Source organism: Schistocerca nitens, chromosome 2 (assembly GCF_023898315.1).
Source record: "Schistocerca nitens isolate TAMUIC-IGC-003100 chromosome 2, iqSchNite1.1, whole genome shotgun sequence".
Taxonomy (NCBI): domain Eukaryota; kingdom Metazoa; phylum Arthropoda; class Insecta; order Orthoptera; family Acrididae; genus Schistocerca; species Schistocerca nitens.
In genome coordinates this window covers 385,131,991-385,155,167 of record NC_064615.1, presented here as the reverse complement: position 1 = coordinate 385,155,167, position 23,177 = coordinate 385,131,991, and the positions used below count along the sequence as shown (strand labels likewise).

General features: G+C 40.1%; 1 protein-coding gene across 1 annotated transcript in view; it reads right to left on the bottom strand.

Annotated features, from left to right (window-relative positions):
- Positions 1-23,177, bottom strand: part of LOC126235040 (DNA polymerase nu-like) — a 213,925-nt gene that overhangs the window by 5,713 nt on the left and 185,035 nt on the right. The window contains exon 11 of the mRNA XM_049943776.1: positions 10,122-10,292. Within this exon, the coding sequence (XP_049799733.1) occupies positions 10,122-10,292 (171 nt within the window). The remainder of the gene's footprint in view (positions 1-10,121; positions 10,293-23,177) is intronic.

Sequence of the window (23,177 nt, the reverse complement as noted above, 5' to 3'; positions counted from 1 at the left end):
CTTCTTAAAAAGATTCCTGCATGTGGCTCTAGGATGGACTCCACACATGATCCTTATGGCTCTTTTTTGTACACACAGTACTTTTTTAGCCAGTGGCTGATTTCCCCAAAATATAATTCCAAATGCCATAATTGCATGAAAGTAACCATAATACGCTGACTTCATGGTTTCCATATTTCTATAAGAAGAAACAATACGCAATGCATATGTTGCTGAACTTAGTCTTTTGCACAGATCCACGATGTGGTTGGACCAATTCAGTTTGCTATCAATATGCAAGCCTAGGTATTTTGAGGAATCTACCCTGGTTATTGTCAGCTCACGTACCTTTACAAATATTTCCTCATCTTTGGATGTTTTGTGGAACTGAATGTAGTTTGTTTTACAGTAATTTAAAATAAGACCATTAATGCTGAACCAGTTCACCGTTTCATTTAAAACCTTATTTGCCGTTACCTCAAGCTTATCTTCCAAATTATCAATAACTAGTGTAGTGTCATCCGCAAAAATTCTGAATCTACAATATTCCCTAGAGAGAGGAAGATCATTTATAAATATAATAAAAAGTAGGGGGACTGGAATACTATCTTTCAAATTCTAAAGGTGGCAGGGGTAAAATACAGGGAGCAAAAGGCTATTTACAATTTGTACAGAAACCAAATGGCAGTTATAAGAGTCAAGGGGCATGAAAGGGAAGCAGTAGCTGGGAAGGGAGTGAGACAGGGTTGTAGCCTCTCCCTGATGTTATTCAATCTGTATATTGAGCAAGCAGTAAAAGAAACAAAAAAGAAAAATTCGGAGTAGGTACCAAAATCCATGGAAAAGAAATAAAAACTTTGAGGTTCGCTGATGACATTGTAATTCTGTCAGAAACAGCAAAAGGACTTGGAAGAGCAGTTGAACGAAATGGACAGCATCTTGAAAGGAGGATGAACATCAACAAAAGCAAGACGAAGATAACGGAATGTAGTCGAATTAAGTCTGGTGATGCTGGAATTTAGATTAGGAAATGAGACACTTAAAGTAGTAAAGAAGGTTTGCTATATGGGGAGCAAAATAACTGATGATGGTCGAAGTAAAGAAGATATAAAATTTAGACTGGCAATGGCTAGGAAAGCGTTTCTGTAGAAGAGAAATCTGGTAACATCGAGTATAGATTTAAGTGTCAGGAATTTGTTTCTGAAAGTATTTGTATGGAGTGTAGCCATGTATGGAAGTGAAACATGGACGATAAATAGTTTGGACAAGAAGAGAATAGAAGCTTTCGAGATGTGATGCTACAGAAGAATGCTGAAGATTGGATGGGCAGATCACATAACTAATGATGAGGTATTGAAAAGAATTGGGGAGAAGAGGAGTTTGTGGCACAACTTGACAAGAAGAAGGGAATGGTTGGTGGGATATGTTCTAAGGCATCAAGGGGACACAAATTTAGCATTGGAGGGCAGCGTAGAGGGTAAAAATTGTAGAGGGAGACCAAGAGATGAATACACTAAGCAGATTGAGAAGGATGTAGGATGCAGTAAGTACTGGGAGATGAAGAAGCTTGCACAGGATAGGGCAGCATGGAGAGCTGCATCAAACCAGTCTCAGGACTGAAGACCACAACAACAACAACAACAACAACAATTATAAACTTTTCATGTGTAAATGAACCTATTCACAGACACTGTAAATATTACTTAGGTAATGGCAGCAGAACATCATTCTAATGTGACTGCCAATACAATAACAGGAACCGATTCAGTGTTTTGCTGCGCCAAAGAGAATGTGGAGAGTGGTAGTTACAATCTGATTTCCAACATTGCAGGAGAGTACAAATGCCCTTCCTTCATATCAGAGGTAGAGTATGCTATGTCTAAGGCCAATGACATGGCTGCTGATGTGACCTGATCCTGTACAGCATGTAGTTACTACTTAAAGGCCAGTCAAAGGAAATTCTCTTTGCAGTTTCCACAAAAATTGTAACAGGGCAAGGTAGCTACACAACAGGCCCTTCAATGAAAATAACAATAACTGGGCATTTTCTTCAACCCTGAAAGAACAAATGATGCTACTTGAAGTCATAACACTTTATACAAATATTGTGGTTGACCCCCCCCCCCCCCCCCCATATTTACACAGTCCTTCAAGTCTAAAGAGTTGTACAACTTTACTGCCATATAACCACTGCCTCTCTCTTATTGAGTAGTGTTATGCTGCAGGCATTGCTTCAAGTACCACAATGGTCACCGCCTGTCTGAATGTATTAAGCAGCTGAGTGGAGGGTACCATTTCAAGTCTCAGAGGAATGACATCCACAATGAGGAGCAACATACAATGCTTATTAATTTTAGGAAATTTCACTATTTTTCACTTCGCCTGTGGAGAAATGGGCACATAATACTAATTTTAAGATATATTCTGCAAAAAAAGTTTTTGTTGAATTTAACTGACCTTGTAAGTTTAAACTACAAATTCAAAAAGAAAACTGGCATATTTAGACCTCAGTTTCTATTCAAATCAGGCATGACTACCTCACCTAAGGAACTTAATGACAGAAAGCCTAAATACGTTAAACAGTTTCAGTTCCTTAGTCACAGGTCACTAAGAAGTGATACAGTCCATCTGCTTAAGTTCAGTGAAGCTTTTAGGTGGACTCAATTCAATTTTATCTGTGTGGGTTATGGATTGATGAGATCTCAATATCTTAAAATCAATTATTATTATACTGATCAATCTTTTGATTATGGCTGCAAGTGTCCTTCATTATAGTTACATTGTCAGGTAGTAAATACACCATACTAATGAAGCGCTCTTTCTTCAGGTCATGAGTGGCCTACCGGGACCATCCGACCACCGAGTCATCCTCAGAGGAGGACGCGGATAGGAGGGGCGTGGGGTCAGCACACCGCTCTCCCAGTCGTTATGATGGTATTCTTGGTCGAAGCCGGCCCCATGCAAACTGTGACCAAAATCTAGGTAATTGTAACAGTAGGATGATGTAGGAAAATGCCTGTTTTACTAAAGCTCACATACGCTGTGGTAGTTTACAGTCATATGTCATATTCTAATTTCTTCTAATATCTCTGAATCACTCTGGTCCTGAGTAAACATATTTAATTACAATTAAAAACATGGAAGAAACAAACATAATAGTGAGTGACTTCATAACATTTGCAGGTTGTGAAGAGAACTGACTGACCCACTTAAAGTATTCAAAATTTTCACCTAGTGATCTACAGAAAAAATGGAGGAACTGAATGAAAACTGAAATTTGCAACTAGAAAAGAATTGAGCAGTTCTATAAAAACAGTGAAATGCTTCTCATTATATTAAATAGTCAAATGACAAATTAAATAACTAAATGGTTCAATAAAAATGTAATTAGTGGAGGGATTTGATGGTACATATGCATACTGCAAAAACACTTTTCTAAAGGAGTTATGTGTTCAATGTAATTTCGGGTAACTCCACTGTCCAGATGTCTAAGAAATAAAATTTCAAAACTGTGAGATGAAGCATGTGGGTCAGACAGGACGGAACTTCTAAATAAGGTTCAATTTATTTATTTATTTAGCAGCTTATGATGTACATTTATGGAGTAAGTCCAAGTAAATATTTGCTTTGTCAGTTTTCCAATAAAATATATTACTTTTACTGATTCTAACTATAGTTTTGCTAAGATAACTAACAAATTTTAACCACAACATTTCTGGAAATTAACATCATACTTACAAAATTTTAGATACTGTAAACGGAATGGATTTTATGAGCCATACATAATCTATGTACCTAAATTACAGAACATTTAATTGCAATAATACTATGCTATGGGTCCATCATTTTATATATACGGTATAATACAGTCACATAGCACATACATATTCTAGATCCCATTTTGTTTCCATTTATAAAAAAATTAACAGCAATAATAGTGTAGAAAAACAAAATCTTTAGATAAAACAATGCTGTTAAGAAGTTAACACATTTTACTTTTCCTTTTTCTGTATACCGGTGTACATTTTTCTTTTAGTGTACTATGTCTGCTCGTTTCAGTTATTTTCGTTTGAAAGAAATTCTCTGATTGAATATTAAGGGGTTTCTAATAGCAGTTGTTTGATTGACTGTTTAAACTTATCCTTCGATTTGGTGTTAGTGATGTGTGGTGGTAAAGAGTTGTACAACGTTACTGCCATGTAACCACTGCTTCTCTCTTATTGAGTAGTGTTATGCTGCAGAATTCTTAATTTCTCGGTGTTTCTGGTGTGGTGGTGGTGTACATCTTCATTTTTGTTGAATTTATCTTTATGATCCCATGCAAGGAACAGAATTTTATATATATACAAGCTGTAGAAGGTTAGAATCTTTTATTTTTTGAAAAGAGGTGTGCAACTATCTCTTGTTCTTTTGTTTCCTATTATTCTAATTGCTCTCTTTTGTAATTTGAATATTTTAATTGCCTCAGTCGAGTGGCCCCAGATTTCTATACCATAGCTCATTATAGCTTTGAAGTATGAAAAATACACCATGTGCACATCATCTTCAGTTATTAGTGGCTTAATTTGTCTCAGAGCAAAAACAGCACTGCTAAGTTTATTGCTTATATTGGAAATATGATCTTTCCATCCTAAACAGCTGTCCACAGTCATCCCTAGAAATTTAGCACTTTCAACTACTCTTTCATCTAGCTCTTGCAAATTTGTTAGTTCACTTGTTTTTCTTTTGTTGTTCCTAAATAGGAATAGTTTTCTCATAATTGAGAATTAACCTATTCACTTCAAGCTAGTGGGTGATCATTTCAACTGTTTGATTACTTTTACTTATGGCCTCCTGTAAGCTCGGTCTCACAGTTATGCTTGTTGTGTCATCTGCAAAGAGTATCAATTCACCGTATTTGTTACAAGGTAAATCATTTATGTATATAAGGAAAAGGAGGGGGTCCTAGAATACAAGCCTGTGTCACCCCATGTTTTATATCTTGTAGTTCTGATAGCTGTTTCCCTTGATTGTGCGACACTTCCACTGCTTGTTTTCTGTTCTGCAGAAATGACTTTATGATATCAAGAGCAGTTCCTCTAATTCCATAGTGGTGTAGCTTCATTATTAATATGTGGTGATTGACAAGATCAAAAGCTTTAGATAAGTCACAAAAAACACCAACGGGGATTTGGCCGTGATCTAGGCCTGCAGAGATTATATTAATAAGTTCAAATGCAGCTGACACTGTAGATTTTACCTTCTGGAACCCAAACTGTCTACCATTTATGATAGAGTTTTTATCAAAAAATGCCATTAACCTAACAAATATTATTCTTTCTAGGATCTTTGACAAAATGGGAAGGAGGCTAACTGGTCTGTAATTATCTGGGCTCATGTGATCGCATTTTCTGAATAGTGGTAGTACTCTGGCAATCTTCATTCTATCTGGGAAGTTTCCTTTATCGAGACATGAGTTCACTAAGTGACAGAGGGCTTTAGCAATTTCCCTAGTTGTTAGCTTCAGAATTTTATTTGACAAGCCATTTATGTTTGTGGATGTTTTTTTTTAGTTTCTCTATTATTTTTCTTTTCTCTTGTTCAGTTGCCAGATACAGGTAACACGAGTTAATGGGTGACTTTTGTTTATTCTCAACTAGTTTCTGTGCTTGCAGAGAATCACTATTGTTACACTGTGTAAGTTGTTGGCAGATGCTGGTAAAATATTGGTTGAAAGTGTTGCTATGATTATTGGATCTTCTATTACAACATTATTAATTTTTAGGCTTAAGCTTTTATTGTTATTTCCTGATGGCTTTCCTGTTTCTCTGTTTATTATCTTCCAATATGATGAATGATTCATTGGTGATAGCAAATCACCTTAAGAATCAGTAGCACTTTTTAGGAATGTCACAGACAGCTTGAACACATTGCATTTAGAAGAAAATGGTTGGTTTCTAACAAATTTAGAGGAAACAGAAATATTTTTTGTTTTCAGAGAAGAGTCTGCAAGTCACACAAAAAGAAAGACATGTCCAATAAGCATTTCTAGGACCACTTTAGCACTTTTTTAGGAAAGGAGGCCATGGTATTTAACATTTCATACTAGTAAAAATGTTTTTATGTTTGTTCTTTGCAATTTATAATGCATGCAATGTGCACAATTTTTTGGATCGTGGATCAACAGTTAATCATACTGATTCAATTAGGTACCAAGATTTACATGTGACTGCTAACACACCACTGAATATTATAATATTCTGTAAAATCTCGGTAGATGCATAGCATCATAACATAGGAGTAGGAACACTTTTAAGTATTGCTGTTATACAGACACAGATGTTGAGGAGTCTTTGAGATGATAACTGTATTGAATCACCATGATGGTGTCAAACAACTTACTACTAATGCCGCATTTGAACATTACAGGACTGTTTTTCCTACTCATCTGCATTACCTTACATTTTTCTACATTAATAACAAATGTCGTTCATCACACCAACTAGAAATTTTACCTAAGTCATCTTGTATCCTTCTACAGTGACATGGTGACACCTTCCCATACACCACAGCATCATTAGCAAAAAGCTGCAGATTGCTGCTGACCCTGTCTGTCAGATATTTTATATGTATAGAGAATAATAGTGATTCTATGACAGTTTCCTGGGGCACTCCTGATGATGCCTTTGTCCCTTATGATCACTTGCCATCGAGGACAATGTACTGGTTTCTATTACTTAAAAAGTCTTCAAGCCACTCTTATATCTGAGACATATAGTTGTACCTCCATTAACAGTCTGCACTGGGACACAATGTCAAATGCTTTTAGGAAACCTAGCAATATTGAATCTGCCTGTTGCCCTTCATCCATTGTCCTCAGGATATCATCTGAGTAAAGGACAAGCCGAAATTTGCATGAGCTGTGCCTTCTGAAACCATACTGGTTTGTGGACAGAAGTTTTTCTGCCTCTAGAAAATTTATTACATTTGAACTGAGAATATGTTCAAGAATTCTGCCACAAACCAATGTTGATGATATTGGTCTGTGATTTTATGGCTCTGTTCTTTTATCTTTCTTATATGCAGGAATTACATGCTCCTTTTTTCAGCCACTTGAGACTTTGTGCTGGTGAGAGATTCATGATAAATGCAAGTTAAGTAAGGTCCAGTGTTGTAGAGTTCTCTTTGTAAAACTGCTTAGGTTCCAACAGAATTGGTAACTTATTTGTTTTCAACTTTTTCAACTGAATCTCTATTCCAGGGGTGCCTATTACAATGTCCTTCATATAGGAGTCTATGTGATAGTCAAATGATGGTATGTTTGTACAGTTCTCCTGCATAAACAATTTTTTAAATGGGAAATTTAAAATTTCAGCTTTCATTTTGTCATCTTCCATTGACACACCAAACTGATCAATGAGTGACTGGATAAAAGCCTTTGACCCATTTAGTGATTTTACATAGGATCAGAATTTTCTCAGGTTCTCATCAAGATCTTTTGCTAAGGTATGTCAGTGGTAGTTGTTGTGTTCTTCATGCATCAATCTTTTTAGAGACACACAACACTGAGCATAGACCTTTTTTGAATAACTATAAAACTGTCATAGCAGAACTGGGTGGTGACTAAAAACAACCAATAATAGAGTTCACATAGAGCTGTTATATACATCCACGTAATTTCACAGTCAGAATCAATTTTGACCTCAACAGACAAAAATTTTTTGTCAAATGCAATGAGTGCTCCTTCCCCCCCTCCCCCTTCCACTCTTATGGCATCTAATCTGTTTTTCTGATATATGTTACATGACTCACTAAACATTTCAGAATTTTCTACTTAGGGATTCAGCCAGCTCTTGGTCATGAGAATAATTTGAGTGTGATAAGCTTCCCTGGAGGACAGTAAATTTTGGAACTCTGTTATGAATATTTCGACAATTTACTGATAAAATTTTGATATTCAAAGCGTCTTTACTCTAAAAGCGGTCTGACTTTTGCTGTTTGTGTCGACTGGTGAGGGTTCATCATTGTACCTCAAATTATTGCCTAGCCTAAAAAAACCTACTAAGATGTAAGTGGTGGCTGGATCTGGTTTCACGTTCATGTGGAGACTTGTTTCTCGGATACTGGCGAATGTCTTTCTTTATGTGAATCATTGTTTGCAAATTGTATTCACATGGAACACTTAAGATTTCCACACATTTAAACAACTCAGTGTAATGAGTTCTCTTGCTATTTTTTGTCATAACTCATATAGCCCTTTTTTACAGTTTAAAGATTATTTGTATATTCTGCTCATTTGTTCCCTGGAACATTATCCTGTAACTAATTATAGAATGAACATATGCAAAATGTATGTTCTAGTGCATGAGCCACTACACACTGAATTTATTATTCTAAGTGCATAGCATGTTGAAGCTATTCACTGAGGACTGTAGTATTCTCTATCCATGTTAGTTGTATGTCAACATGCACCCCTAGAAATATTGTTCTTGATACACGTTCTATGAGCTCATCTTTCACTTTTAAAGAGTGACTGTTGGGTTTTCTGCTTAACTGAAAACTAATACTGTTGGTTTTTTTACAGTTAAGAATAATTTGTTGTTTTCTATCCACCTGCATACGTACTTCTTGAGCTTTGTCAGTTGGCACACTTGGTGATGCATTGCTGATTAAAATGTTACTGTCATCTGCAGGTACTACTGATTCACCATGTTTGGCTCTCTGGGGAATATTGTTGATATATGAGGGATGTTCAGCGAGTAATGCAACACATTTTTTTCTTTTGATCAATTTCAATAGAAAAAAATGTGGAATTTGTTTTGGGGCATCATGGAATATTCCTTCTTCAGTCTCTACATTTTCATAATGTTCTAATAGGTAGTGGTGCTTTGCATAACATTCAATATGTGTCTGTAACAGAGGTGCTATATGTAACATTCAAAATTGTGTCTGTAATGGAGGTGCTTTCCAAGCAGAGAACTCTCAGTGAGTTTCTTTTGGTGGAAAACCAGTGCAGTGTAGATATTTATAGGCACTTGTAGAATATCTACAGAGACCTGGCAGTAAACAAGGTATGGTGAGTTGTTGGGCATGGCATCCACCATCATTTCAACCAGATCATGCAAATTCAGCAGAAAATTCAGAATAGAATCTGATAGGGATTCCATTGGGCCCTGGAGGTTTGTTCAATTTCAATGATTTTAGCTGTTTCTCAACACCACTAACTTTTACTTCACTCATCTTTTCAATCTCATCTCATTAGTCATTTTACTGATTGCTGAGTGTCATGACATCATTTTCTCATCCATTCTTATATAGCTGAAACTTCAATGGTAAAAGGATTAAATTGTCCTGGGTTTTCCTTTGCAAAGAAGCATTTGGAAATGCAGTTAATCATTTCTGCTTTTACTTTACTACTCTCAATTTTAGTTACTGTCTCATATCTGTATGACTGGATGCTAACTCTGGATCCACTAACAGCTTCTACATGTAACCAGAATTTGTTTCGCTTTTGTGAAAGATCATTTAACAATATTATGCTAACATAGTCATTGAAAGCTTCACACACTGCTCTCTTGACAGTGAAACATGTTTCATTCAGCAACTCTCTATCTATAGTCCTATGATTTGTTTTACACCTATAATGCTGTAGTCTCTGTTTCTTTAGAAGTTTCCTTATGAAGACTGTATACTAAGAGAGTCCCTCCCATTATGAACTGTTCTATTGTTTACATATCTATCAAGTGCATGGTCAACAGTCTTTTAAAATTGAGCCATAGCTCCTCTATTGCTCCTGTTTTGTGCTAAAAGTTTCATGTTTCTTATTAATATATAACATTACTGCCTTTTTATCTAGTTTACTGATTGTATATATCTTTCTACTTGTTTTAGTTGCCCCTTGTACGTAATAATTGCTGCCATGACTGTGTCATGATGGACATCTTCAAAGAGGTAAGGCCTACTTGTTGTCATCAGAACTAAAATATTTCCATTACGAGTGGAGTTGCTTTCACTTAGTATAGAAAGGTTTCGCTAATAAGTTATATTATGTTGTACTACTTTTTGTTATTTGTTAGAAGAATAAAATAATTTTACTTTTCTACATTTTTCCAGTAGCTGACTGCTAAATAATACATAAAAGTTATTATAGATGTATTACTCACCTTGCATGAGAAAATTAACTGCCTGTCTCTCAGTGTATGATTTTAATCCACTGTTGCTGCTACTAATATTAGGGAAAAGTCTGTGTCTGCCAGTAATCGTATGAAGGCATTCTTTTGCTTGACATTCCTTTACTACTGCATTAGAAAACCTTTTGATAGCTGGGAAATGTGCTGTTGACAAAGTTTATTAGGTTACAAATTGTAGTTACCATTGACAAAAATAGCAAAATTACTTAACAAATTTTCTGTAAACTTATAATTAAACTTCTATACATAAATATAGGAACTACATTAGTTTTAAACTTTAGAAGCCCATGCTTTGCATAGAGTTAGTCATTATAATAGGAACTGATGATTAGAACATGTGGATAGGATAAATACAAGTGATGTACAACACAATATAATTCACTTTCAGAAACATATAAAAAATTATTCTCATAGTCACTCTTAATGTCAATTATGAAGTGAAGACATACCTGGTGCAAGTGTAGTACATGGATGCATAACACTTTTTCAAAACCTGCCACATTTATAAAAGGTGCCAATTCATCTGGTTCGCTAGCAAGTAAATTAAACATGAAACGTGGTGATGCCGCTGTGTGAAAACAATTACTCACTGCTACTGAATGTTATAAAAGAGAAAGGATATATGGGCTACAGAAATTTTCTATTGTGAGTCAGGGCTGGACAATTTCATGCTCTCTAAATGAATCACACAAGGTGAGATATCAATACATAAACTGAACTAATTACTTTTCTTTGCTTATAGTCATTCATAATTATACCCTACTGGGAAGAAAAGAGACAGTAAGAGCAGAACTGTTGCAGGACTGTACATGAAAAATTACATATAAAATTGTTGTGAATCACCCTATAAATATTGGTTACCTAGCCTCAACGAAGTGTTTCTTTTGCAAACAGATGTATTATCTACTTTGATGGCATCAATTTTTTAAATGACTGCTGAAAAATAAATGCAATCAATATGAATAATAAATCTGTTTGAAAATCAGTGATTGCAGATTTGTTCTCCAAGGACATTATTCCAATTTTTGCAGTGTTTGTTATGCATTAGAAATGTGTAAGGTAATTTTAGATAATGTTTTGTAACACAGAAATGGTACCATTCCAAATGTTTTGCACACTCTGAGCCCTAACGTCATGTTATTGTTGAACAGATTTTATTGGTTGTTCAAGTATCGAGCTGTGCTATGTAGGTTTGGAAGTAAGCATACTTAAAGAGGTGGTGCAAAATACTGCTGTCACCACAATTATTACCATGTATGGTACATTAAGTGTCTGAACACTCTGTAAATTAAGAAAATAATATAACAGGGTGAAAAAAGCTGCACACTCTAAATACAGTGCAACTGAATACAGAATGTCATTAACTAGCAGATTCTGAGGCATCTCTGTGGACAATGACATAGTAAGCGTTGAATGTAACACAGCCAACTTGACAAGCAGAAATATAAAAAGATTGCTCATACCCACCACAATTGTTTTATAGAGTGAGTTAACTTTGTAGTGTAGTTTCCTGCCACTGTAAATATTAGTGTCACTTTGCTTACTGATTCCTACAACCTCTGCAAACAGTAAATACCCTTAAAAAAACACAAACAACCAGGATGCACCTTGAAGGAATTAACCGAATGGGATGGAAATCAGTAGATGTGATGTACATGTACAGGCAAACAAATGATTATTATGTCAGAAAAATTGGATGATTCATTCAGGAGGAAGTCAATAACACATTGCTCCACCTCTGGCCCTTTTGCAAGCAGTTATTTGGCTTGGAATTGTTTGACAGATATGTTAAATGCCCTCCTGAGATATATTGTGCCAAATTCTGTCCAACTAGCACATTAGATTGTCAAAGTCCTGAGCTGCTTGGAGGACCCTGCCCATAATGCTCCAATCATTCTCAACTGGGGAGAGATCTGGCAACCTTATTGGCCAAGGTAGGGTTTGGTTAGCATGAAGACAAGCAGTAGAAACTCTCACCATGTACCATCAGGCATTATCTTGTTGAAATGTGAGCCCAGGATGGCTTGCCATGAAGAGCAACAAAATGGGCCACCTAATTTGTCAGTGTACTACTGTGCAGCAAAGGTGCTGTGGATGATAACCAAAGGGGTCCAGCTATGAAAAGAAATGGCACCCCAGACCATCACTGCTGGCTGTCAGGCCTTATAGCAGGTGACAGTCAGGTTAGTATCCCACAGCTGTCTAGGCCATCTCCAGGAACGTCTCACTTCAAGCTGAGCCCTAATGACCAGCGAAGACATGTCTGGAGATGTCTTGGACAGTGGTGGAATACCAACCTGACAGTTGCCCGCTATACACCTCGACAGCCATGACTGATGGTCTGAGGAGCCACTTCTTTTCATAGCAGGACCTCACAGCACCATTACTGCACAGTAGTACATTGATAATAGTCTGTGCCCCATCTGTTGAACTTCATGACAAGGCATCCCAGACACACATTTCAGCGAGATAATGCCTGCTTGCACACTGCGAGAGTTTTTATTGCTTTCTTCATGCTAGCCAAACCCTACCTTGGCCAACTAGGTCACTGGATCTCTCCTCAACTGAGAGCATCTGGAGCGTTATGAGCAAGACCCAACAACCATTTTGGGATACTGACAATCTAACATGCCAACCGGATAGAAATTGACACGATACCCCTTAGGAAAACATCCAACAACATTCTCAATCAATGTCAAGCTGTGTCACTGCTTCCATAAGGGCCAGAGGTAGACCAATGCAACATTGACCTGTTCAATTTGTGAAGCTCTTTCTTTGAATAAACTGTCCAGTTTCTCAGCAAATGTAATCATTTGTTTTACCTGTACATGTACATCACATATACCGATATATGTCCCATTTGGATGATTCCTTTGTGGTGTGTCATTTCTGTCTTAGAATGTATTTAGAATTCCAGGCATGGAGCAGAACAGAGTTCAGCAGCAGCAGCTCACTGTTTGTACACACACTGTATACATTGTTTCATTTGGTAGTATTCCTATCTGAATAGAGTGAGCAGTTTTAGTTTTGCTGCTTATTTTATAGCAAGATTCTGCATATTTTCCCACCATTTCTGTAGAATGGATTAACATTTTAGTTGATTGGCGACTCCATAGTGTCCTGTGCACTACGACCAGATAATGGGTATACTTGGAAGGATAGACAGCATTGGTCATATATTTTTGTTTATTATCGCAAAATCGATTTTCTGTCACATAGTGACCATCTTCAGTGCTGTAATATATAACTTAAATTAGTAAGCACTGGTGTCAATAAGCTTACGGCCATCACATAGACTATGTGACCGCCATAAGCTTATTGACACCAGTGCTTACTAATTTAAGTTATATATTACAGCACTGAAGATGGTCACTAAGTGACAGAAAATCGATTTTGCGATAATAAACAAAAATATATGACCAATGCTGTCTATCCTTCCAAGTATAACATTTTAGTGTAGTTTTCCTTTATTGTAAAGCTAATATCCCTTTATTTACTTTATTTCAGACACATGCGTGGCCTGTCTTTTCTTTCTCAGTTATTCCCTGACTGATTGGTTAGTAAATTTATTTATAATTTTATATAACTATTACATTGTAGGAAATGCTTAAGAACTGTGTTTATTGTGTGCAGACACAAGGAGCATTGGCTGTTGTCCATAAATGGTTAGAAGCTGTGGTGGCTGAGGTCAACAGACTTCAGGTTGTTGTCCAAAGCAACAGTGATGTTGGGGCACAGATGGTGAAAGCTGGAACATCTCTGCTGACATTGGAATCCCCTGGAAATCTCAATGTCACTGTATCTCCACATGCACAACAGCTGAACAATTTGTCCTCAGTTGAGGGTGAGTGGAAAACTGTGGTGGGTTTATGCATCTCTGGATGAAAGGCAAAAGCGGGAACTGGCTGCATGGCTGCCTACTTATACTTTAGTAACAGATACTACGTGTTACCAAATGCTGATAATACATTTCAGCCAGCACAGGACGCCTCATCTGTTGAGTTACTGACCAATTTTCCTGCCCAGTCTGGACAGTCAAAGAGTGTTAACTTGTTGGTTATTGGTAGTTCCAACATTAGTTCAGTAATGGAGCCCCCCCCCCCCCCCCCCCCCACACACACACACATAAAGAGCAAGCAGACTGGGAAATAATGCCTAGGTGCACTTGGTATGTTTGCTGGCAGGTCTCATCTGAGATGTGGAGGAGTCTCTGCTGGCAGCTATTGAATATACTGGGAGCAACAGGCTGCAGATAGTCACTCACATTTGTACAAACAACACTTGCTGCCTGGGTTCTGAGGTTATTCTCAGTGCCTCTAGATGACTGGATGGACTGGTGCAGTGGAAGTGGAAGAATGGCTCACCATTTGCAGTATCATAACCAGAGTTGAGTGCACTACACAAAGGAAGTGGCTCCTTGGGTAGCAGAGTATAAGGTTAGAGGTACCACTCCTTAGGGGCAATGATAAAATGTCTGATGAAATCAAGGACAGAACAGCAACATTACCCTCAAGGAGAATTTTGCCATTTTGGATTGGAAAAAGACAATATAAATGTATTATTAGTAAACTGCACCCATGGTAAAGTCCCAGAGCACTTCAGACACAACAGACACTACACAGAGAACATTATGAGTAAGTTTATCGATCACAATATTGTAATAGAGATAGATTTTAACTTGTCAGCTATAGGACAGAAGAGTCATACAATTAAAACTGATTCCCAAAGAAAGTATTTGTGCAAAATTATTTATTTGTGGGAGAATGTTCTGAATGTCTTATGTGAAAATTTGTTCATGCAGATAGTTAAGGAATTGATGCATGAGGGCTATGTCTTAGACACCCTTCTCACTAACAGAACCACAGTTTTCATATCAGTTAACTTTGAGAAGGGAATCAGTGATCTTAAGACAGTGATAGCATCAATGATTAAAAGTATTGCAAGAAAGTTTGAAAAGGTAGGAATATTTTTCAGTTAACAAGAGTGGCAGAACGTAAACTGCACAGTATCTAAGTCGTCAAATTAGTTTTTTAGTTCTGAGGATGAAGATGTGGAGCACAAAAGGATAAAATTCAGAAGCATTGTACAGTATGCCTTAGACAATTTTGTTCCATCAAGGTCATGAGCAATGGAAATATGGCTCAATAGCAATGTTAGAAACCTGCTATGAAAACAAAGAGAGTTTTACCTCTGACTTAAGCAAAGTGAAAGCCTGGTAAACAAATAGAAGCTGAATGGGGCCAAAATGAGCATGATCATAGTGATGCAAGAAGCATTAAATGAATTTCAAAGTAAAATTTTTCCAAATGATCTGACACAGAGGAGGCCAAAGTACTGAATTTGATCATCCATAATTGCCACTCACCATATAGTGGTGATGCTGAGTTGCAGATAGGCACAACAAAAAGACTGTCACAAATAAAGCTTTCAGCCCATAAGGCCTTCATCAAAAATTGATGACAGGTACACATGCACACTCATGCAAATGCAACTCACACACACATGTGTAACTGTAATCACACTGTGAGCAGCAGCACTGGTGCATGATGGGAGTGGGGACAGGGTGGGGTAATGAGGAGGCTGGGGCAAGGAAGGGGAGGGATAGTAGGGTAGGGGTGGCGCACAGTGTAGTGCTGCTGGGGAGAATGTAAGGACGAAGTGGTGAGAGGGTAGGGCAGCCATGTGCAGTCAGAAGGTGAGACAGCGGGCAGGGGAGAGGTGGGCAGGATATCAGAAAAGAAGTAAAAGGTCTGTGTGCGAAGGTGGAATGAGGGCTTTATAGTGCTGGAATGGGAACAGGGAGGCTGAATGGGTGAGGACAATGACTATCAAAGGTTAAGGCCAGGAGGGTAACACGAACATAGGATATATTGCAGGGAAAGTTCCCACCTGCACAATTCACAAAAGCGGGTGTTGGTGGGAAGGATCCATATGGCACAGGCTGTGCAGGATATAATGTTTGACAGCATGCTCAGCAACTGTGTGGTCCACTTGTTTCTTGGTCACAGTTTGTTGGGGGCCATTCATGCAAACAGACAGCTTGTTGTTTGCCATGCCCACATAGACTGCAGCACAGTGGCTGCAGCTTAGCTTGTAGATCGCATGACTCATTTCAGGGTTAGCCCTGCCTTTGAAGGAATAGGTGATATTTGTGACCATACCGGTGTAGGTGGTGGTGGGAAGATGATGGCACAGGTCTCGCATCTAGGTCTTTACAGGGGTATGAGCCAGGAAGTAAGGGGTTGGGAGCAGGGTTGTGTAGGGATGGATGAGTATATTGTGTAGGTTTGGTGGACAGTGGAATACCTTTGTGGGATGGGTGGGAAGGATAATGGCCATGACATTTCTCATTTCAGGACACAACGAGAGGTAGTCCAAATCCTAATGGCGAATGTAATCCAGTTGCTCCAGTCATGGGTGGTACTGAGTTATGAGGGGAATGCTCTTCTGTGGCCGGATGTTGGGACCTTTGGAGCTAGTGGGAGACTGGAAAGATAGGCCACAGGAGTTTTATTTTTATACGAGGATAGGAGGATAATTACTGTCTGTGAAGGCTTCAGTGAGACCCTGACTATATTTCAAGAGGGACTGCTTGTCACTGCAGATGTGACGACCATAGTTGGCTAGTCTGTATGGAAGGGACTTTTCGGTATGGAACGGGTGGCAGCTGTCGAATTGGATGTATTGTTGGTGGTTAGTAGTTTTGATTTGGACGGAGGTACTGATGTAGCCACTTTTGAGGTGGAGGTCAACATCTAGCAAGGTGGCTTGCTGAGTTGAGAATGACCAGGTGAGGCAAATGGGGGAGAAATTGTTGAGGTTCTGGAGGAATGTGGATAGGGTGTCCTCACCCTTGATCCAGACTGCAAAGATGTCATCAATGAATCTGAATGAGGTGAGGGGTTTAGGATTCTGGGTGTACAGGAAGGATTCCTCTAGATGGCCCAAGAATAGGTTGGCATATGGTGGTGCCATGTGTATGCCCATAGCCATTCCTTGGATTTGTCTGTAGGTAATGCCTTCAAAAAAGAAGTAATTGTGGGTGAGGATATAGTTGGTCATGATGACTAGGAAGAAGGGTGTTGGTTTGGAATCTGTTGGGTGCTTGGAAAGGAGTGTTCACTAGCAGTAAGGCTATGGGCATTAGGGATGTTAGTGAAAGGGAGGTGGCGTCAAGAGTGATGAGTGGGGCACCGAGCGCTAAAGGGACAGAACCACACACTGTTTCTGCATTGCTTTTTAGCTTATGGAATCCCCCCAAATGGCCTTACCATCAAATTACCCATCTCCAGCTGCCATCCCTCCCCCCATAATTTCCTCCACCTGTTCAGATTCTGCCAATCCTTAGTCCTCGCGAACATAATTCTGCAAAACCAAGCAACCAAGCCCAAACCACCTTGCAGTACCTTCTCTTCATCTGCAATATTCTCCTACTCTGCAGTCCCAAATTCCTAGAACCCATAACACATTCAAACTTTTGCCCTCCAGGAACTAGAGCAACATGCACAATGGCACCTCAAACAGCTCTCCTCCCTGCTCACTTCCTACTCCCATCTTGGAGTACCACTGTTCACCACCTCTACAACAACTTCCAGACCTCCATAATGTCCCCTCATAGCTGACAAACAGTGTCTTGCAGACTTACTACATTAACCCCACCCTCCAAAGCTCCAACCCACCACCACACAGAATCCAGAACCTAAACAGACCTGAAACACTGTCATGAACCTTTCCTCCAGAAGCCCTAGCCCCACAAAAACATCTGTCTTTTCCAAAGGCCTCACCTTTTGCCCCACTCCTAAATTCAATCATCTGCAGAAAGAACAGAAGTCCACCATCTAAAAACTGATCCTAACTTTATAATCCCAACTGCAGACAAAGGCTCCACCACTGCTGTTTTAAACCACAAGGATTACCTGGCAGAAGGACTCTGCCAGCTGTCAGATACATCCACCTACAAACCTTGCCACAGTGACTGCTTTCCAGAAATTCAGCAGAATCTCCAATCACTCCTCAAATCCTTAGGCTAATCCCAGAACCTCTCCCCATAGTCCATCTCTCTGCTCATCCCTACCACTCCCCGCACTCCTAACTTTTACATGCTTCCTAAAGTAGAGAGGTAGCAGGTAGGAAGAGGTAGCAGGGTACAGGAGGTGGGCAGAAAGAGCACTGTCATGCAGGACTAGAGACTGCCAGGTGCAGCATCAGGAGGTGGGAGTGCAGAAGAAAATAGGGAGCAGGCAAGGAGAAGAGTGAGAAAAGAGAGGAGTAGGGAAGGGGAATGGACAGGTAGATACATTGTCAGAGGGCAGCACACGAAGAGAGTGGATGGCTGTGAAAAGAGAGGACGTGAGAGGACAAGGGGATGGAGACTGTTGGGTGAAGGATGTGAGGGGAGTAGGTTGCCATACGTTGAGACCAGGAAAATTTCAGGAATGGATAATGTGTTGTAAGAATAACTCACATTCTCACAGTTCAGGAAAGTTGGTGGTGGAGGGGAGGATCCAGATGGCCCTGACTGTGAAGCAGCCATTGAAATCAAGCATTTTATGTTCACTCTATGTTGTGCCACAGTGTGGTCTACTTTACTCTTGGCCACAGTTTGACAGCAGCCATTCATCCTAGTGGACAGCTGGTTACATAAGAGCTCATATGCAACATTGTCACTTTCACAGGTGGCCCTGCCTTTCATGGGGTAAGATAAGCCTATGACAGGACTGGAATAGGATGTGCTTGGTGGGTGGAATGGGCAAATCTTGCACCTGAATCTTCCACAGGATTATGATCACTGTGAGAAGGGCTGGGATTGGAAGATGGCATAGAAATGGACAAGGGTGTTGTGGAAGCTGGGTGCATGATGGAACACCACTTTAGGAGGGGTAGGAACGATCTTGGGTAGGACATTCCTCATTTCAGGTCATGATGATAGATAATGAGCACCTTGACAAAAGATGTTGTTCAATTGTTCCAGAACAGGGTGGTATTGGGTGACAAAGGGGCCACTCATCTTTAGCAGCCTCTTGGAGGTGGTGAGAAGATTGGGGGTGATTGGGGAAATGGCACGGGAAATCTGTTTGTAGTCTAGGTCCAGGGGATAGTGCCTCTCTGTGAAGGCCTTGGTGAGACCTTCAGTGTTCTGGGAAAGGGAGTTCTTGACACTGCGGACACACTGCCCTTAGATAGCAGGGCTGTATAGGATGGATTTTTTGGTGTGGAAGGGATAGCAGTTGGTAAAATGCAGGTAATTTTGGTGGTTGCTGGGTTTAATGTTGGCAGAGGTGTGGATGGAGCCATCAGAGAGGAGGAGGGCAATGTCTAGGAAGGTGGACACTGAGTTGAGGAGGACCAGGTGAACCAGATAGGAGAAAGTGTTGAGGTTGTGAAGGAATCAGGGTAAGGTTTCTTGGCCCTGAGTCCCGGTCATGAAGAGATCAATTATTCTGAACAAGGCCAGGGTTGGGGTTTTGAGAAGGCTAGGAAAGTTTTCTTGAGATGACCAGTAAACAGGTTGGAATAATAGGGTGCCATGTGGATGTCCTTTGCAGTGCCATGGATTTGTTTGTATACCTTTCTGTCAAAGGAGAGGTATCTATGTATTAGGAAAAAGTTAGTATAACGTGAATGAGGTACTGGGCGAGGCGTGCATGGCTCGCCGTCCCCCCATTTGGTATTTTACAACCTGTGTTAATGTATTTCCATCTCACCATGTTGATTTAAATTACTGGCGTTACTGAATTGCTGTTTTGCCAGACCGTCATTGGCGCTAGTAGCGCGTATCGATATATCCCCTCTGATAGGATCTTTGCTCAGCTGCTATGACTTCCCGGTTGTCATCTGTAGTGGAGTCAGTAGGAATGTGCGAGGAGGAGAGTTCACGGTGGCAGTTCTGGTCATGAGTTGGGCCCTGGCAGTCAGTTGCAATGAGCCGGAGCACAGCCCGCGCCAGCCAGTTGCCAGCTTGCAGCAGCAGTGAGCCCTGCGTGGACATTTCCCGCCCAACCATTGCCACCATGCATCACTTAAGCCAGGCCTGACTTTTGGTGGATTGTTAGTTGGTCGGTTGGTCCAAGGACATCTCCGTGCGGCATATTTGACTGGGCTGCTGGTGGTCTCTGCGCAGTGTTGGAGTCTATCTGGAGCTGTCCGATCGGTACGAGCATCATCGCTCGCCGACCCTGGATGTGGAGGTTGAATGGTTTTGAGCATTATGTTGTTGGTTCCGGCATTGTGTTCTAAAGGTTTTCCTGTGAGCAACAACAAGTGAAGTGTTTGAGATAGCCACCATAAGGTGCAACTGATCAAATTAATTTACCCATAGTCAAGTGCACCAGCGGAATTTTCTGCCTTGTGGCCTTTAGTGTTCTGGTTATCTGCCCTGGCCACTAATGTCAATTCAGGCAGAGTTCATGTTGGGTGAAGTTAACTGTATTATCTTGTTTCATAGTTAAGTGAACCAGTGGAATTTTCTGCCTTGTGGTCGTTAGTGTTCTGGCTGTTAACCCTGGCTGCTAACGTAGTTTTTTGGCAGTGTCTTTTACTCACCTGTTGTTGCTGCCCAACATAGTGTAGTTTTGGTAGCTCGGTTCACATACGCATTTGTTTGTGGATAGTGATACTTGTAATTTTTTGGGGTCCTTGAATTATCATGTACTCCGTCGTGGCAAGCAAGCAGTTGCTCGGTCAGTCCGTGACTGTCCGTTGGTTGGGGTCACATGAATTAAGTGTAGTTGGACTCACCACCTGTCTCGCCTAAGTGAATGAGGGCAGACTGATCCACTGGAGACTCCTGAGGGCTGTTTTCTTAATTATACTTTTGGCAGTGTTAATGTTGTTGTAATTTAACTGTATTTTATATTTTTAATTCGGCAAGGTTAGTTGTGGGCCTTCAGCCCTGGAAACATGTTCTCAGAGTTTCCTTCAAGTCCAAACATTATCACCTTCTGCACTTGAAAGGTTATTATAATTTCCTCTGAAAGATTTACAGGTTATTGTGGGCCTTCTGCCGTCGGTGTTGCAAAAGGAAATTTTTTAAAATTAATGTATTGTTTTACTGATTGTTGAAATATATATTTTCTTAATTTGCAGAATTTAACCTTGTGGCCTTCAGCCATCTTATTGCATTTGTTGATCTCTTTCTGTGCACCTTGTGTGCCCACAGCCCTGTTAGCATCTTAAAACATTATGGCCTTCTGCCTTCAGTAATCATCATAGCACATTTGGAATTTTGAAGATTTAATCCAGTGGCCTTCAGCCGCTCCGCATGCTGATCTCATATATTTATACAATTTATCTTATTTGTAAATTAAGCTGTGTGTCATATTTTAAAAATTGAACCTATTCAAAAGCATCTGTTTGGAGGCCTTCAGCCGCGAAGCAAATTTAAGTCTTTCAAAAGTGTATTTGTGAACTAAATGGTAATAATTTACAATTGTGAAATGAATCCAACTGAAACTCTGTTGGCCCTTCCCACAATCCTAATTACCTGTTAGCCCTGTGTAATTTAGTGGGCATTTCACTGGGTTTGGAGTCTTGACACTGGGAAAGATAATGTTCAACTGCAGCAAGAGGGATATTGGTTGTACAGGGAAGTGGCATCAACAGTAACCGGGAGGGAATCAGGAAGTAAAGGAGTGGGGATGGTGGAATGGCAGAGAACGATGTCTTTGTTATCTTGACATGTGGCACTAGATTACAGGCAGTTGGCTAGAGGTGTTGGTAAATGAGGGATGAAACACTTTCAGTGGGGGCACAATAACCAGCTACATTGGGGCATCCATGATTTTTGGGTCTCTGAATTTTGGGGAGCATGTAAAAGGTGTGTGTGTGGGATGTCATAGGTATGAAGGGGGAAATGAACACAGGGTACAGGTTTCGGGAAGGGCCTAAGGCCTTAAGCAGGGATCGGAGTTATGTTAGATTTCTGGGGTGGGATCACTCTGGCAGAGTTTGTAGGTGGAGGGGTCAGTAGTCACTGTGTCTCATCACCACAGTGGTGGAGCCTTTGTGTGCAGGGAGAGTGTTTCAGTCAGAATCTGTTTTGAGACCGTTCATCGCTGTTGTTTCCTCAACTGAAAAGTTGATGTTCTTTGGAAGCAACCTGGGACAGCATGGTGAGGCCAAGTTGGATGTAAGGAATTCCTGAAAGGTGACCAGGGGGTGGTCATGTGTGAGGGGGGAGGATCACACTTGGATGGTGTGAGAGGCACAGTTCAGTGATGTAATTAGGTTTGGTTTGGTTGGAGTGATTGCTGGCAATGACGTTTCTATTTCAGGGATCAGGAGAGGGAGAGAAGTGACAAATCCAACATAGTTAAATTTGGGTTTAGGGCTAGTGGTGAGGCCTATGGATGTGACTAAAACTTTTGTTGGGCTGAGGATTTTGGTGGAAAAGTTAACAACAGTGTTGTGGGATTGTTTGGACCCTGGATCTGGAGTGTTGGTATAGAGTTTTGGTAGATGTGGCTAGCTGTAAATGTCTGCTAGTCATGGTATGGGTGATATGAGGGGTTGATGAGGAGGAACACTATTGGTAGAATAGGGGTTGGATAGTGATGCCCCAAGGTGGCAGCAGGATGTCGTCAGCAGCAGGTTGGATAACTTACGGAGATGTTGTGTGGAATGCTCCTCTAGGTTCTGGAGAGCAAAGGATTCAGTTTCAGATACATGATGTATTTAGTAGGGATTGCACAGCAGCAGTATCTTGCAGAGGAAGCAGAGGTGGTTCTAGGATGCATGTGCCATGGAAATGTATTTTTGCTGTACCAGGTTTGTGAGTGACAGGGACTGGCAGAGTTTGAAAAAGTGAAGGTCACTGTAAAAGGAGGGGTAGGATCCAGAGAAAGGAATTTTTATGGTTAGGCCAGTTGGGGAGGGGGGTACTCCATGGTTTAGGCAGCATTTAAGAAACAGATGTGGGGCTGGGTTTTAGCCAGGGAAATGGATACTTTTCTGAGCTGATGCAGAAAGATGGAGCAGGCATCCATTGTGGCAAATATGGTGTTGGAGAAATGGGAAATGACGTAGGAAATG